We start from the raw sequence: 14,653 nt of genomic DNA on the forward strand, positions 1-14,653 counted from the left end.
ATAAAGAGATTAGATAAATTAAATAATACTCACTCCGTCCCACGTACCGTGTCTGCTACACTACACTGTACACACAGTATTTTAGGAGGAGTATAATTAATAGATAATTAAGAATGTATTAGTAAAAATAATTATCCGATAATATAAATAATTATAAATTAAAATTAAGATAATTAATTAGTTTAATTAATTTTTTTTAAAAAAATAAAAAATTTAAAATAAGATTAAAATGTATAATAATTTTTCCAAAAATAAAAGTGACATGGTATGTGTAATCATCTTATTTTATTTTATTTTACATATTTACTTATTTTTATAAATGGCTTCTAAATTTAGCAAAAGACAGTCATAACTCATAAGTCAGTGATGATAGTTGATAAAATGTTAAGGCAAAGCTTCGGCCGGCGCTTTACTCGCTATCGAAAAATATTGGCGTCAGATTGCCACATAAAACAAAAATAAATAAAAAGCTAAGGCAAGATTTATGCTCTATTTACTTATTTTATAATTTATTTTGGGGCTGTTTATCAATATTATATACTCTTTCCGTCTCAAAAGATTTGTCTTGTTTCTTCATTTTCGTCTCAAAACAATTGTCTTGTTTCCTTATTTAGTAGCCGTGGTCCCCACTTTATAACAAAATTATTCCTACTTTTTCATACTACCTTTAATTATTACTCTAACACACTCTTTATGTGTATTTCTTCTGTATCAACTAAAAATATAATTTTTATCATTTCATTGTCTTATTCAAAACTATTTATTTTTTATTATAATAAAACCAATTATACATTACATAAATTACAAAATACAATTAGTATAAATGACAAAAAATTTAGTAAACAATAAAATAATATTATTTTTTTATCTATTACAAAATTCTATAATATATCTTAATACAATTCAATTTAAATTATACTTTTTAAAATGAAAATTATCTTAATAGTTGGTTTGTTCAACCAATAAATTATTTCACAAAATTTTCAATTAATATTTTACAAAAAATACACACATTCTCAACTAAAAATATTTTTTATTATTAATTTTTTTTATTTTACTAAAAAAATATCATTTTTTTTTAATTATAATAACAACATATTAAAATATTTTTTTTTTTTTTTTATCAAAATTACAAATATACTAATATTTCTTAATTTATTAAAAAAGAAAATCCGAAAGGTATACTAGAGTTGGACCGACGTAGTTTATAATGTTTATAATATATATTCTATTATATTTTTTAAAAATTAAATAATTTAACACAATATATATATATATATTTTTATATAAGGGACATAATTTTTCATAATTCACATTAAAAAACCACATCAAATTAAAATACTAAACAAATATTGTATAAAACAAATGGACTGTTGGATCACAAGTACATGGTGACAATATATTTTTATTTTTCTTTAATGTTTAATTTAAATACTATTTTTGTATGATTAATAAGAAAAAAATACTTTATTAATAATCCTAAAAATTATTTATTAATAATCATAAAAATTATACTATGTAAAAAATTGAAATAGAGGATCTAATCCTCTGAGTTGGATCGGTGCTAGGTCAACTTTCATGGATGAGCCGGTGTCAAACCATCTATAATTAAATAAATTGAGGGTGTGTTTGTTTGAGGGATTGGATTTTTTTTTTCACTATTCATCCAATTTTTTTCTCCAAAAAAATATCAAATCAAACGCCTATTTTTCATTTTTTATATTATACTAAAAATCAATTTTACATTCAAAACATCACATCAACACCTATTTATATCACATCATACAACTATTCAAATTCAAAATTTTTACTATTCAAATCCCAACTCAAAATCCAAACCTACAAACAAACACACCCTGAATAGATTACTAATGTAAAAAATGTGTACATTTTTTTTCGAGAGTCGTACTGATTGGTGACTTCCTCGAAAGTCTCCCGGTGCGCGCGAGTCTGAGGTGCTGGAAGGACTTGTGTTAACTTGTGAAGCGAGTTTACAACCACGACATGTCCGACATTGCGTGGCTTGTGGGCCGGAGTGTCATATAGTTATTGTACACTTCGTATTTTTTGCGGACCGGAGTGTCACGTATTAACTATATAATAGTATATATATCCTTTATTTTAATTTAAAATAAAATATTATTTTTTTATATTATCGATATAATTTTTTTATATCTAATATAAAAAATACGTCGATCTAAAAGTTTATATCGACAACACAATAGACCTTTAAGCACGTAATCAAGTAAATTAAAGGAGGCAAAGTCCATTGGGAATTGGCATGCATTGAATAAATCAACACACAATTTATCTATTAGTATTAGCAACTTACTTGCTCTCCAATTCACCAAAATTCCATTTTATTAATATTTCATTACAAAGGTTGTCACTCTTCATGCTCGTTTAGTTTGTCAAACTCATGTAATACATTTGGTCAAGAATATATATACATATATATATATATATATACAGACACATTTGCATACTTTAAGGAAAAATGCAAAAAAAATCAAAGGAAATTCAAATACCTACCATGGAAGAAGAAGAAGAAGATACGATGTATTCATTGCAAGCCCTTCTTTTAGAACAAGATCATCAAGAGCAACAAATGTCGTTGGAAGATCGAGTCGAAGAGATGATCGGGTACAAATTCCGGGATCCAATTCTTTTGAGACAAGTTTTCACCCATCACTCGTTCGAGGAGGGTTGTTCCTCGTTGGAGCGTTTGGCGTATCTTGGTGACGCCGCATTGAGTTTCATATTAGCCACTTGGCAATATTCTTTATACACGCGCTTAAGTCCCGGCGAGTTAACAAAGATCCGAGCTATTAATGTGGACACCGAGAAACTTGCGCGTGCCGCGTTGAAGAATGAGCTCCATAAATTCCTTCGTCATCGCATTCCTTTGTTGCCAATACAGGTCATTAATCTCTTATTGACGTATTTTGAAAATAGTAAAATATTGAATATATAATAAATACTACATTTGTCTTATAAAATCAACACTATTTACTTTTTGGACGTAGATTTTTTTAATATTAGTATTATATTGATTATAGTGAAAATGATAAAAATGCCCTTATTAGATTGTTTGATATAAAAGTATTGATATTTGTGTTATATATTGAAAGTTGTAAGGATATTCATTGTGTTAGCTAAATAGTAGAATTACTAAATTAGAAAATGATATTATTGTTTTGGGACAAACAAAAATGAAAAATGATATCCTTTTTATGAGACGGAGTAGGTATATATATATATTTGTATAAATAGAGAGATAAGTTTTTATCAGTAACGTCAAACCAAAGTTGAAAACATAAATAATCAGAGCATGTATATTGGCTATAGATCGAAGGCTTTAGGAATGAAATGAAGAAGTACCCGTTGCATTCGTGTGGATTGATCGATGCCCCAAAGGTACTTGCGGACATTGTCGAGGCTTTGATTGGAGCCATATTTATCGACTCCAACTCTTCTATGGACACAACATCTGAGGTACGTTAATCTATTACATTCCATCGTAATTTTACCATTTGTAAATTATATATCCTTTTCATTTCAGCAAATATATATTTTTTGTTTTCACAAAGCAGATTACAATACGCTTGCTCGAACCAATTATCACTCCAGAAAATCTTCCAACGCATCCAATGACAAAATTACACGAAATTTGTCAGAAAAACAAACTCTCATTGGTGATAAAAGACACGTGGAAAGACAATGGAACAGTTGAGTTCGTCGTAAATGGACGATTTACCGGGAGGGCGACTTACAAAGCTAAAAGGACTATAGCCAAAACTAGAGCAGCATTAGATGCATACTCCCAAGTTGTCGAAGCCCTAAATGTTGTCCAAGATGAAAATGAAAATTCTACTTGTAATAGTTCTTGATTTATATGCTTTATACTTCATTATGTTTTTAATGTATATTTTTACAGCAATTATTCTTTCGAATATAGATTAGTAATAGCTTGCAAACCATGCTAATCGAATTTGTGACTCGACCGGAAAAATATCGGTAATTGCATAAATAATAGTTAGTCGACCCAAAAAGTGTTTTAACAATTTTTTTCTTTAATTGAGTTTGTTTGTCCAACTAATTATTTAGTGACACGACTTCTAATATATATAATATTTTACTATTTTAAAAAAAAAAAAAAATCAGCATTCAACATAATAGTCGCATATAATCTCTCTATATATAGTTCTTTTATTTTTAATTTTAATAAATTAATTTACATTAATTATAGATAGAACTTTTTAACAAATTAAATATATACTTTTATCTTTTTATTGAATATATATATATTTTTTTCATTTTATAGTTCCAAATGTTAGTGTAATTGTAAATTGAATTACATATTACCAACCGCAGTTTCTACTTCGTACCAAAAACACTCAAAATGATTCAAATCTCAGGTCATAAATTTGCTATGTGCATTTAAAGGTGCATCAATGCTGGATGGAGACGAACCATAAATAGCAATGGCGCCGGTAAGAATGTGGTGATATCTTACGCCCACCCTTTAATGATTCCGACCCCACCCCGCCCCACCCCAGCAATCAATCATTCATGCATCACATTAATATTATTTTTAATTATAAATTCAAAAAAGAAATGGATGAAATGCAATAAAGATTCAATTTTTCCTCTTCCCCTCTCCCCTCTCTTCGCTTCGAAGCTGCCCAAGACTTTGCAGGAAAAGTTCCCTCACAGGTAAATTAACTAGCTAATCTGTATTGGCATCATAGTATCTATATCTTTTGGTTTCTGTGATCTAATGGAATTGATCGGAGAGTAGATCTCCCGATCCGATAAATATATCTGAATCGTGTGATTGTGGTTGGAGCGAAACCCTAAAATTCCTTCTCTTTTTCTCTTCTTTTAGCTGTGGAGTTTATTTTAGGGTTTCTTTGCTGTTAATTGAATGGGGATATTGATCTGGATGATTCATTTTGGGAATTTGTAATTGTGAGGAAACATATGGTGCCCTAGATGACCTAATTTGGGTATGGGTTTCGATTGATAGGGTTTCGGATTGTAGATCGGATGATAGGCAGAGGGAGATAAGGATTAGGTTTTTAAGTTTTGCCTTTTTTCAAAAAAACTAGTGATAATCTGAATTTTGTTTGCTATTTGTGTGAATTTGTTCTTGTGATTTGCAGTTGTTGGAGATGTCTACGCCGGCTAGGAAGAGACTGATGAGGGACTTCAAGAGGTTGCAGCAGGATCCGCCGGCCGGAATTAGCGGGGCGCCACAAGATAATAATATTATGCTCTGGAATGCAGTGATATTCGGGTGAGATCATTGTTCTCTATTTGAAAAAATCGACTCGTCTATACTATATTAGTGTTTTCGTTTGTATCAAATTATACAAAGGTTTTGAGTATAGTTGGATAAGCCGTTTCGTGGTTTCTTTTTCTTGTGTGGATTGCAGTCCTGATGATACGCCGTGGGACGGAGGTGAGTCATTCTTGGGCTTATGAATGCCAACCACTTCGCATTTCTTTGGTGCTCTTTTTCGATGCTTTTATATGAACGTATCGAAAATCACAGTTGCTTGTCCATGATTAATTGTTGAGTAATTCTTTGGGGCAGTGAACACAGTTTTTGTTACGATTTGCAATGATTAATTTGTGCTCGATGATGGTTTGTTTTCTGAACACTTGAGTTTGCTGGTAATTCGACTATCTTTGAGTGAACATGTTACTGCTTACTTGAGGGAATAGGAATTCCTTGAGTTCGTTGTTTATTAGTTGTAGATTGTTACTTTTGTTGGTCATTAATGTTGCACACAATTGGGCAATGTCTGATGTTCTCTTTGGGATTATTTCTTTATTTTCGGTACAATAGTTTTGTCGAAGATAAGACATGAAAGCGATGATTCTTTCCAGACAGCTGTTCATCGTATTCATAGTGTGAAAAACCTTAATATTGATTATTGAGATTTAAAAATCTATATATAATGTTTTTTGGAAAGATGACTTCTAAACTTATATCGAATGGCTGTCTTTTTCACTTGCTTTATTTTATATTTAAAGAGCAGATCGATTTCTTTTATCTCCTGTGTATTGTTTACAAGTGTCGATAAACCAGACGGTGTCTATTTTTAGTAATGTCACTCTGATGGATTTGAAATGACGGCATTTATCGTAGTTTCTATCACTTTGCGTCATGGTTTTCAATTTCTGAAAGTCACCAACTGCAGTTGGGTTGGATGCACGGGCGTACTTCTTGAATACAGAGTGACATGTGCATTACATGCTTCTTTTTACATGCGACAATTTTTACAGAAAGTGCATTAATGAATATTAACCATTGAAGTGACAAAAGGAGAGATTTATACATTTCTCTTCCGCTAAAATAAGTATTTAATTTGTGCGGATGATCATTGTTCATGCTATCCTCAGCAACTCATATGCCGTGGCTGTTATTTGAGTATGACAGGTACGTTCAAACTGACCCTTCAATTCACAGAAGATTATCCGAACAAACCTCCAACTGTTCGATTTGTTTCTCGAATGTTCCATCCAAATAGTAAGACACTGCCTCGAAGAATTTACTTTAGCATCAATTTAAGGTTTTTGACTCGTAACCTTAAACTTTTGATTAGTTTATGCGGATGGAAGCATATGCTTGGACATCCTTCAGAATCAATGGAGTCCTATATATGATGTTGCAGCGATACTTACATCGATCCAGGTACCCTCTTAGTTTTGAGTAACTCATGGTACTTAGGTCCTGTTTGGTTGGATGGATTTGGACTTGTGGGTGGATTTTAAATGAATGGATTTGTGCCCCGTTTGGTTGGATGGATTTGGACTTGTGGGTGGATTTTAAATGAATGGATTTGTGCCCCGTTTGGTTGGATGGATTTGGACTTGAGGCTGGAATGTAAATGAATGGATTCATACTTGGGATTTGAAATACTTCATTATTAAAACACACCGTTTGGTTGCAAAAAATATTTGAAATGAGACAATAAGAGTATTTGAAATATTAGGACAACCAACTTAAGAGATTTGAAGTCCATCGCATTGCCAAACGAAACATTTATTGATCAAAATCCCTCCAAACAAATAGGGCTTTGAATTACTTAGGATTTAAAATACTTCATAATTTAGAAACCCATCGTTTGGTTGTAGAAAATATTTGAAATGACACAGTATAAAGATTATCTAAAATATTAAAGGCCAACTTTGGAGATTTGAAATCCATCGCATTGCCAAAAGACCCTAATGAATTCGATGGAGTCATTTGAAATACCTTTAACTAAATTCCTTCAAACAAACGGGGCCTAAATGAATTTGGGGTGTGTTTGTTTGAAAGATTTTGTTGAATTTCTACTATTCATTCCATTTTTTCCCCCTAAAAACATCAAATCAAACACTTATTTTTCATTTTTTATATTATACTAAAAATCAATTTTACATTCAAAACATCACATCAACCCCTATTTATATCACATCATACAACTATTCAAATTCAAAATTTTTACTATTCAAATCCCAATTCAAAATCTAAACCCCCAAACAAACACACCCTTGATTTACTTCAGATTTGAAATGCTATGAAATTTAAATTTGTTCTTTGGTATTACGAAGCATTTGAAATAACAAGGTATTAAAGAGCATTTGACTTTGTAGGTTTGAAACCCGCCGTCTTACCAAATTAGACAAATGAACTTGAGGGTGTCATTTAAAGACACTTAAAACCCGCCCTTAAATCCAAATCCATCAAACAAAACAGAGTTTTTACTTTTCTGTTTCCGTATGTCGACAAAGTGAAATATTTGATACTTTTTTATATGCTAGTGAAAGTAGAATGTTCCTGTTCCAGTTGACAGTCCATTTACCTTTTTCCAACTGCATAACAGCAGTAAATATGGCCTTCGTACATATTGGTTTCTTCTGCTTGTATCCAATTTCTTCTATAGTTTGCTTATTTCAATAGTGATTAGTGAAAATTATCGACTCAAATCCTTCATTAGAGCAGTGATTCTCTACTTAAAGAATGAGTAGGTTATCTGTTCTTTTCAGTGAGTGTGTACTTATGGATATCAATTTGTCCTTTCCCTTTCTCAAACCACACACCTTTCTGCGACTCCTGTATGTGTTTGCTTCTTGTGAGCATAAATTTGCGCCAACTCCCTTTCCAATTTCTACACGTAGAGGCCGTGTTTACTTCTTCTGAATAGCCCCCTGACCCCCTTTTTGAGTAAGATAGCCAAAAGTCCGGGATGTTACACTGGGATTAAATAATATCAACTAATCTCATGACGTAGACGCACCCGAAGGTTTTGTCACTACATCCGCCTTCCAATCACTTGTGTCACACATTCACAATTAGAGAATTTCAAATGAATGATTCTAAAAATTAGTTTGAACTCGACTTGATACAATAATTTTTGGCTCGAGCTTGAGCTCAATTAGAAAAGAAAACAAACAAAGTTCAACATTAAATAACGAAGGTTGTGTTTAGATATGATTTGGATGTGTCTTGAAGTTTTGGAAACAAGAAAAAGTTAAGTTGAAAATAGGTGTTTGATGTTATGTAAATACGCGTCGGAATGTGATGTTTTGAGCATAGAACAAGTTTTTGACGTGATACTCTAAATGAAATTAGGTTTTAAATGTAATATGTGTCAAAGAGAAATTTTGATGAATAGTGCGAAAATAAAGTTTAAGACACTAGTAAAATAGAACCTTTTTTACCTTCTTATTCAGCGTATTTGAGCTGTTTGTTAATTGCTTCTAATTGATCTTACTTTGCTCGATTAATAATCGAGAATTCTATGAGCTCTCAACTCATTGTGGAGATGAGAAATTGAACATTGAATGTTCTTTTTCACCGTAATTCCTTTTCTTCATATGATAAAGTACCCATTACTTCAACTACATGAAATTTCCAATTCATGAAAATGTTGCTAGAGTAACATCACAAATGTTCTTAGTCGTGTTAATTTTGCAGTCGCTGTTGTGCGACCCCAACCCCAATTCTCCGGCAAATTCAGAAGCCGCTCGTATGTTCAGTGAGAACAAGCGAGAGTACAACCGCAGAGTCAGGGAGATTGTCGAGCAAAGCTGGACAGCGGACTAAACACCGGACAGGACAGAGCAGTTGGCCGTATTGTGTGCAGGCATTCAGAAGGCTGCCTTGTCATGGAACTTTAATACGGTTTCTTCGATTGTGCGTGGAATGCTTCTTGTTTCGGTGTTAATTTGATTATTAAGCTGTTTGGCGGATTTGTCACTACTTATCTATATATATACATATAAATTATGTAATACTTTGCACTGTATGATGTTTATATTTATGAACCGTTGTGAGGTTGTTGTTGTTGTCCGAACTGGTTTCGTTTTGGTTTGGGATTTGTAAGGTGCAATTGGAACAGTTTTTGACTTGTTGGGAAGCCTCTTTTGCTTTGCTTGCTGTTGTCTTGTAATGTCTAGCCATTATTAGTTCAAGCATTTATTCTATTCTAAGGTGTATTGTTTATATATATATATATATGTATTGTAGTCATTAAAAAAATGTATGTTTATTTGCTTATAATTAAATATTGTATATTTTAAAAAAAGAATTCAATAAAATAAATATACGGCTCTAACAAGAATCGAAAAGCATCCTACAAAGTTAGAAAATAGACAAGTTACACTGAATCTTTTGTGATTATGGTGTAAGTCCAACAAAATAGTCACTACAAAAGATTTTACAGATAGCTCCAAAATGTTTTACCGTCCCCATATCCAAAAACGGCAAAGTGTAGAAGTATTCGATAATCCATTTTGTCAAAAAATTGAGGGAAAATGTTGTCCAAAGATAAAAAGACAACAAATAAGGAATGTTGCAAGAAAAGTCTCGAAGTGTTCCGTCCAAGTTTGAGTTTGGCGAAAAAATTCTTCCACTTTTAACCATGGCTATTGGGCACCAATATCTTCTGAAGAATTGTAAGTTGCATTGGGTTGAGTATAATAAGCAAACTCTTTGCCGCAAGGAATTTGGGGCGCTCATACCTTATGATTTTTCTTAGACCAAAATAAAATATAATCGATTGTAATTACTTTTCGTTAATTTTCTCTTGACTGCAAAGGTCATGGTAGAGCTGGGCCCGGACAAAAGGGGTATTCTCCAAAGCCCAATCTAAATAGGAATTCATTATTTATTTATGTTATATGTAAAATATTTATGTATACAAATTATTTGATTTTAATGTACATATAGAGGAATATGACTAAGAGAGATAAGCTTCATTTATCTAGTATGTAGCTCCTTGTGCTTGAAAACACAGATCTTATAATGAATCAAGTATGGAAAGATTAACGAAAGACGCCAAATCGTGGAAAGATATCGACACTTTGCAATAGGCTTGACAATTTTTGCCCATTTTCAATAACCAGCTATATAAGAAGACCATTCCAAATGCACAACTCCTCGGCCTATGTTGGTAAAGTGAGGATTGTAATGTATGTTTCCCACCAGCGATGTTAGACAAGACCTTGAGGTGCCATAAGTTTGAATTTGTGACTTTCACAGTTATAAGTCCATTTCACACTATTAGATTATTTATTACGGAATACAATATTTTATTCCGTAGTGTACTGAGTAATTCCACATTTTGAACCGATGACTTCACGATCACTAGTCTATCACCACACCACCAGATTATCCCTTAATTATTGTCGAAAAGTAGCATTTATTAAGACATAAAATCCCACAAAATCACAAAGATCGTGTTATCCCATCCGCCAAACTTCCATAAATAGCCTATAACTAAAATATCAAAGATCTTAGGGGAGGTTACACCTGCCTCGCTCGACACATAAAAATTAAATAAACATTTACATAGTTTTAATTTACATTAATACATATTTATAGTGTATTTTATAAATATATATATATATAATTGAAATCCGTGATAACATGGACAATTATCTCGTCTTCTTATTTTATGTATTAGTATTACATAAATAGTGTGATGTATGTTATTATAATGTCTTCTATAATTTTGATTGTTGGCTAAATCAAATCAGTATAATATATAAACTCTATAGTGTTTTATTGATTTTCAACTCAATAAGTAAATATAATAAGAATATGTTTACTTTGAACAATTAACACATATAATATTATTTTATCCAATTTAATTATGAATTTAATATGCCTTATTATAATTCGAAATAAAATAAAGCCAAAATGATAATATTATAATAAATTATTTTCTTATAGACAAGATTAAATAATACTACTAAGTTTTTATTAATGTTAAAAAACTATTTTATCTTTCATTAATAGATAATTTACTATTCAATATAACATATGATTAAAAAGTATTTTAAGTCGAATAACTAGTGCAGGTTCTCACGTCATCAAAATTCGATATATGCGATGGATTAAGTATATTATATATCCTTGGCGAGACAAAATTCTTTCATGTCTTTTTCTCTCTCAGCAAACACCAAAGAAAGATAATAATAATAACAATGGTGAGTGTCCTCACAACCTCAGTACTAATCTTTTCCTTGTTCTTTCCAATAATAATCTTCTTTGTCGTAACCAAATTAAAAGCTTCATTCACAACTAATGATTCTGATCTTCGAACATCTTATCCACTCTTACCTTCCCTTTTCCTACTCTTCAAAAACAGAGGAAGATTCACTCTATGGACGTCGGAAATCGTCCTCGCCGCGCCGACGCTCACTCTCTCCTTCCACCGCGACTTCGCCGGCCGGAAAATCATCTCTGCCGACCCCGCCGTCGTCCGCCACATTACCAAAACCCATTTCGACAACTACGACAAAGGCCGAGTATTCCGGTCGACGTTATACGACCTTCTCGGCGACGGAATTTTCAACTCCAACGCCGAGAAATGGAAGCTCCAACGGCACATCGCTAGCAGCGAATTCAGCACGAAATCCCTCCGGCGATTCGTCGAGACCGTCGTCGATTCCCAAATCTCCGGCCGCCTGATTCCGATCATGGCGACCGCCGCCGCCGGAAACGCCGCCGTCGATTTCCAAGACGTGCTTCAGCGATTCGCCTTCGATAACATCTGCAAAATCTCGTTCGGATACGATCCCCGATCGCTGTCGCCCGCGCTTCCCAGCGTCGAGTTCGCCGCCGCTTTCGACGCGGCGGTGAACATCTCCGGCAAGAGGTTCCTCGAATTGTTTCCGCTCGTTTGGAGGATCAAGAAAGCTCTTGACGTCGGGTCCGAGAAGAAATTAAATGTCGCCGTCGGAAAAGTCCGAGAATTCGCGACGAATATGGTTAGGAAGAAAAAGAAAAAAATCGAGCGACGACTGTCGCTCGATCAGCCTAATATGGACAAAGACAACGACCTTCTCTCGAGATTCTTGGTCTCGGGGTATACCGACGAAAACTTTGCGACGGACATTGTAATAAGTTTCATCCTTGCCGGACGGGACACTACCTCGGCCGCGCTGACGTGGTTTTTCTGGCTACTGTCGAACCATCCCGGAGTCGAAGCCGAGATAATGAAAGAGTTGAAAAAATGGAAGCCGAAAACGGCAGCGTCGGCTTACGACGAAGCGAAAGAAATGGTTTACACGCACGCGTCCCTTTGCGAAGCAATGCGACTTTATCCGCCGGTGCCGTTCGACTCGAAAGAAGCTTTAAACGACGACGTTTTGCCGGACGGAACGGTAGTGAAGAAGGGGATGCGAGTTGGCTACCTACCCTACGCGATGGGCCGGGCCGAGAGGGTGTGGGGAAAGGATTGGGCCGAGTTTCGGCCCGAGCGGTGGCTGGATTGGGATGCCGCCGCCGATAAATGGGCTTTTGTGGGCCGAGACGCCTACGCTTATCCGGTGTTTCAGGCCGGGCCGAGAATATGCCTCGGAAAGGACATGGCTTTTATTCAAATGAAGGGGGTGGTTGCCGCCGTCTTGCGGCGGTTTAGGGTGGTGCCGGTGGGAGGAGCCACGCCGGTGTATGTCGCCAACTTGACGGCGAAAATGGAGGGTGGTTTTCCGGTGAGGATTGAGGCGAGGTCCGAGGAGAGTAGTTAAGACCGACTGTGAAAAAATAAATAAACGGTTCGCAAGCTCGGCGTATTTCGATTTATTCAAATTTATTATAAGTTTTTTTTAAAAAAATTTAAACAAGTCGAACATAAATATATATATATAACTTCATCTATCTGATATAATTATGTTATTCATAATGTGTTTTTTTTTTATCAAATTTATATTCTCTCCATCACAAAACTATAATCTTAATTAGGTTGGACACCATATTTAAGGAATATTGATCCTCATTCCCTCCGTCCCATCGAAAGGTTACCATTTTCCATTTTTGTCCGTCCCAAAACAAAGTTACCATTTTTTAATTTAGTAATTGTCCTACCTACTTAACATAATAAATACCCTTTCAACTTACAATATATTACACAAATACCCTTACTTTTATATTACACCATACTAATAGGGGTATTTTTGTCTTTTTTACTATAATCTAATATAATACTAATATTCAAAAATTTACGTGCAAAAAGCAAACGCGACCCTTCCAACGGGACGAAAGGAGTATTATATTGGTAGTTGGTAAAAAGTATGGATAAAATACTTTTTTGCCATTGTGAGTGTATTAGTATAAACAATAGTGACAATTATGTAATAAAAATGAAAAAGTAGGGATAATTTTATGGTAATATTGTTATTTATGAAAATAAAACTATTATTTTGAGACCAATAAAAATGGTAAACAAGACTATTGTATTGGGATGAATGGAGTATTATTTATCTATTTTATTATTATTTTTTTTTAAATATAAAATCAAACACCTATTTTTTATATTATGTGTTATATTAAAAATTAATTTTACATTCAAAACATAAAAGAATTATTTCAATTTAAAATTGTTACTATTCGAATCTTAGCCAAAAATTCAATTTGCTACTAATTTTTCTACTTATCGCATCATATTTTTAATAATTTTTTTTTATAATACCTTCATTTTTTACTATTTATTATCTCATTTTATATTAAAATATCGTTATTTCTTAGTCTTTGTGTTCCATAAAAAAGTTACATAATTAGCTGGATGGAAGAAGTATAAATTATTATATTGATGATTTATTTTTATTTAGAAATATTTATAAACTAACTGATCGATTGAACCAGTCTTAAATGGCCTTCATCGATATAATTTGGATGGATTTTCAAACGACCAAGAATTCATAAAATTTTGTCTTTGGACTCAGATCATCTCCAACCTACGGCATTTATGCAGTGGATTGTACAAAAAATGGGCGGAGGGCTCTAACCCAACCTCAAATTCCTCCTTGTATGTAATTTTATTTTTTTTGAAAAATAATGTATAATTTTATTTTTTAAAAGTGATATAATTTTAGTTTTTGAAAAATAATATAATTTTTTTTTTAAAAAAATAATGTATAATTTTATTTTCTAAATTGATATATAATTTTACTGTTGAAAAGTAATATAAATTATATATGTATGGATCTAATGTAAAAATAAATTAAGTTGGAGTGTAATTTATAAATATGAAAAGTTATATAAAATAATATAAAAGAGGAATATATAGGAAATATACTTTTTAGAGTAAAAATTAAAGTTTATGATTGGATTAAAATTACTGTAGATCAATTACATTTTTACTGTAACAAC

At 32.8% G+C, this 14,653-nt stretch overlaps 3 protein-coding genes across 3 annotated transcripts; all 3 read left to right on the forward strand.

Moving 5' to 3' along the window:
- Nucleotides 1-2,547: 2,547 nt before the first annotated feature.
- Nucleotides 2,548-3,957, forward strand: LOC127241673 (ribonuclease 3-like protein 3). Its single transcript, XM_051260830.1, has 3 exons — nucleotides 2,548-2,920; nucleotides 3,349-3,495; nucleotides 3,594-3,957. The coding sequence occupies exons 1-3, from the start codon at nucleotides 2,558-2,560 to the stop codon at nucleotides 3,888-3,890; spliced, it is 807 nt and encodes a 268-aa protein (XP_051116787.1). The 5' UTR covers nucleotides 2,548-2,557; the 3' UTR covers nucleotides 3,891-3,957.
- A 611-nt stretch (nucleotides 3,958-4,568) lies between these two features.
- LOC127241674 (ubiquitin-conjugating enzyme E2 2) lies at nucleotides 4,569-9,430 on the forward strand. Its single transcript, XM_051260831.1, has 6 exons — nucleotides 4,569-4,716; nucleotides 5,166-5,299; nucleotides 5,439-5,464; nucleotides 6,449-6,538; nucleotides 6,615-6,703; nucleotides 8,972-9,430. Exons 2-6 carry the CDS (start codon nucleotides 5,175-5,177, stop codon nucleotides 9,098-9,100), a joined length of 459 nt encoding a protein of 152 aa, XP_051116788.1. The 5' UTR covers nucleotides 4,569-4,716; nucleotides 5,166-5,174; the 3' UTR covers nucleotides 9,101-9,430.
- A 1,055-nt stretch (nucleotides 9,431-10,485) lies between these two features.
- Nucleotides 10,486-13,032, forward strand: LOC127241709 (cytochrome P450 94A2-like). The gene is made up of 2 exons (XM_051260882.1): nucleotides 10,486-10,505; nucleotides 11,454-13,032. The coding sequence occupies exons 1-2, from the start codon at nucleotides 10,486-10,488 to the stop codon at nucleotides 13,030-13,032; spliced, it is 1,599 nt and encodes a 532-aa protein (XP_051116839.1).
- The last annotated feature ends 1,621 nt before the right edge of the window (nucleotides 13,033-14,653 follow it).

This window comes from Andrographis paniculata, unplaced genomic scaffold (genome assembly GCF_009805555.1).
Source record: "Andrographis paniculata isolate CXL003 unplaced genomic scaffold, ASM980555v1 Contig83END, whole genome shotgun sequence".
Lineage (NCBI taxonomy): Eukaryota > Viridiplantae > Streptophyta > Magnoliopsida > Lamiales > Acanthaceae > Andrographis > Andrographis paniculata.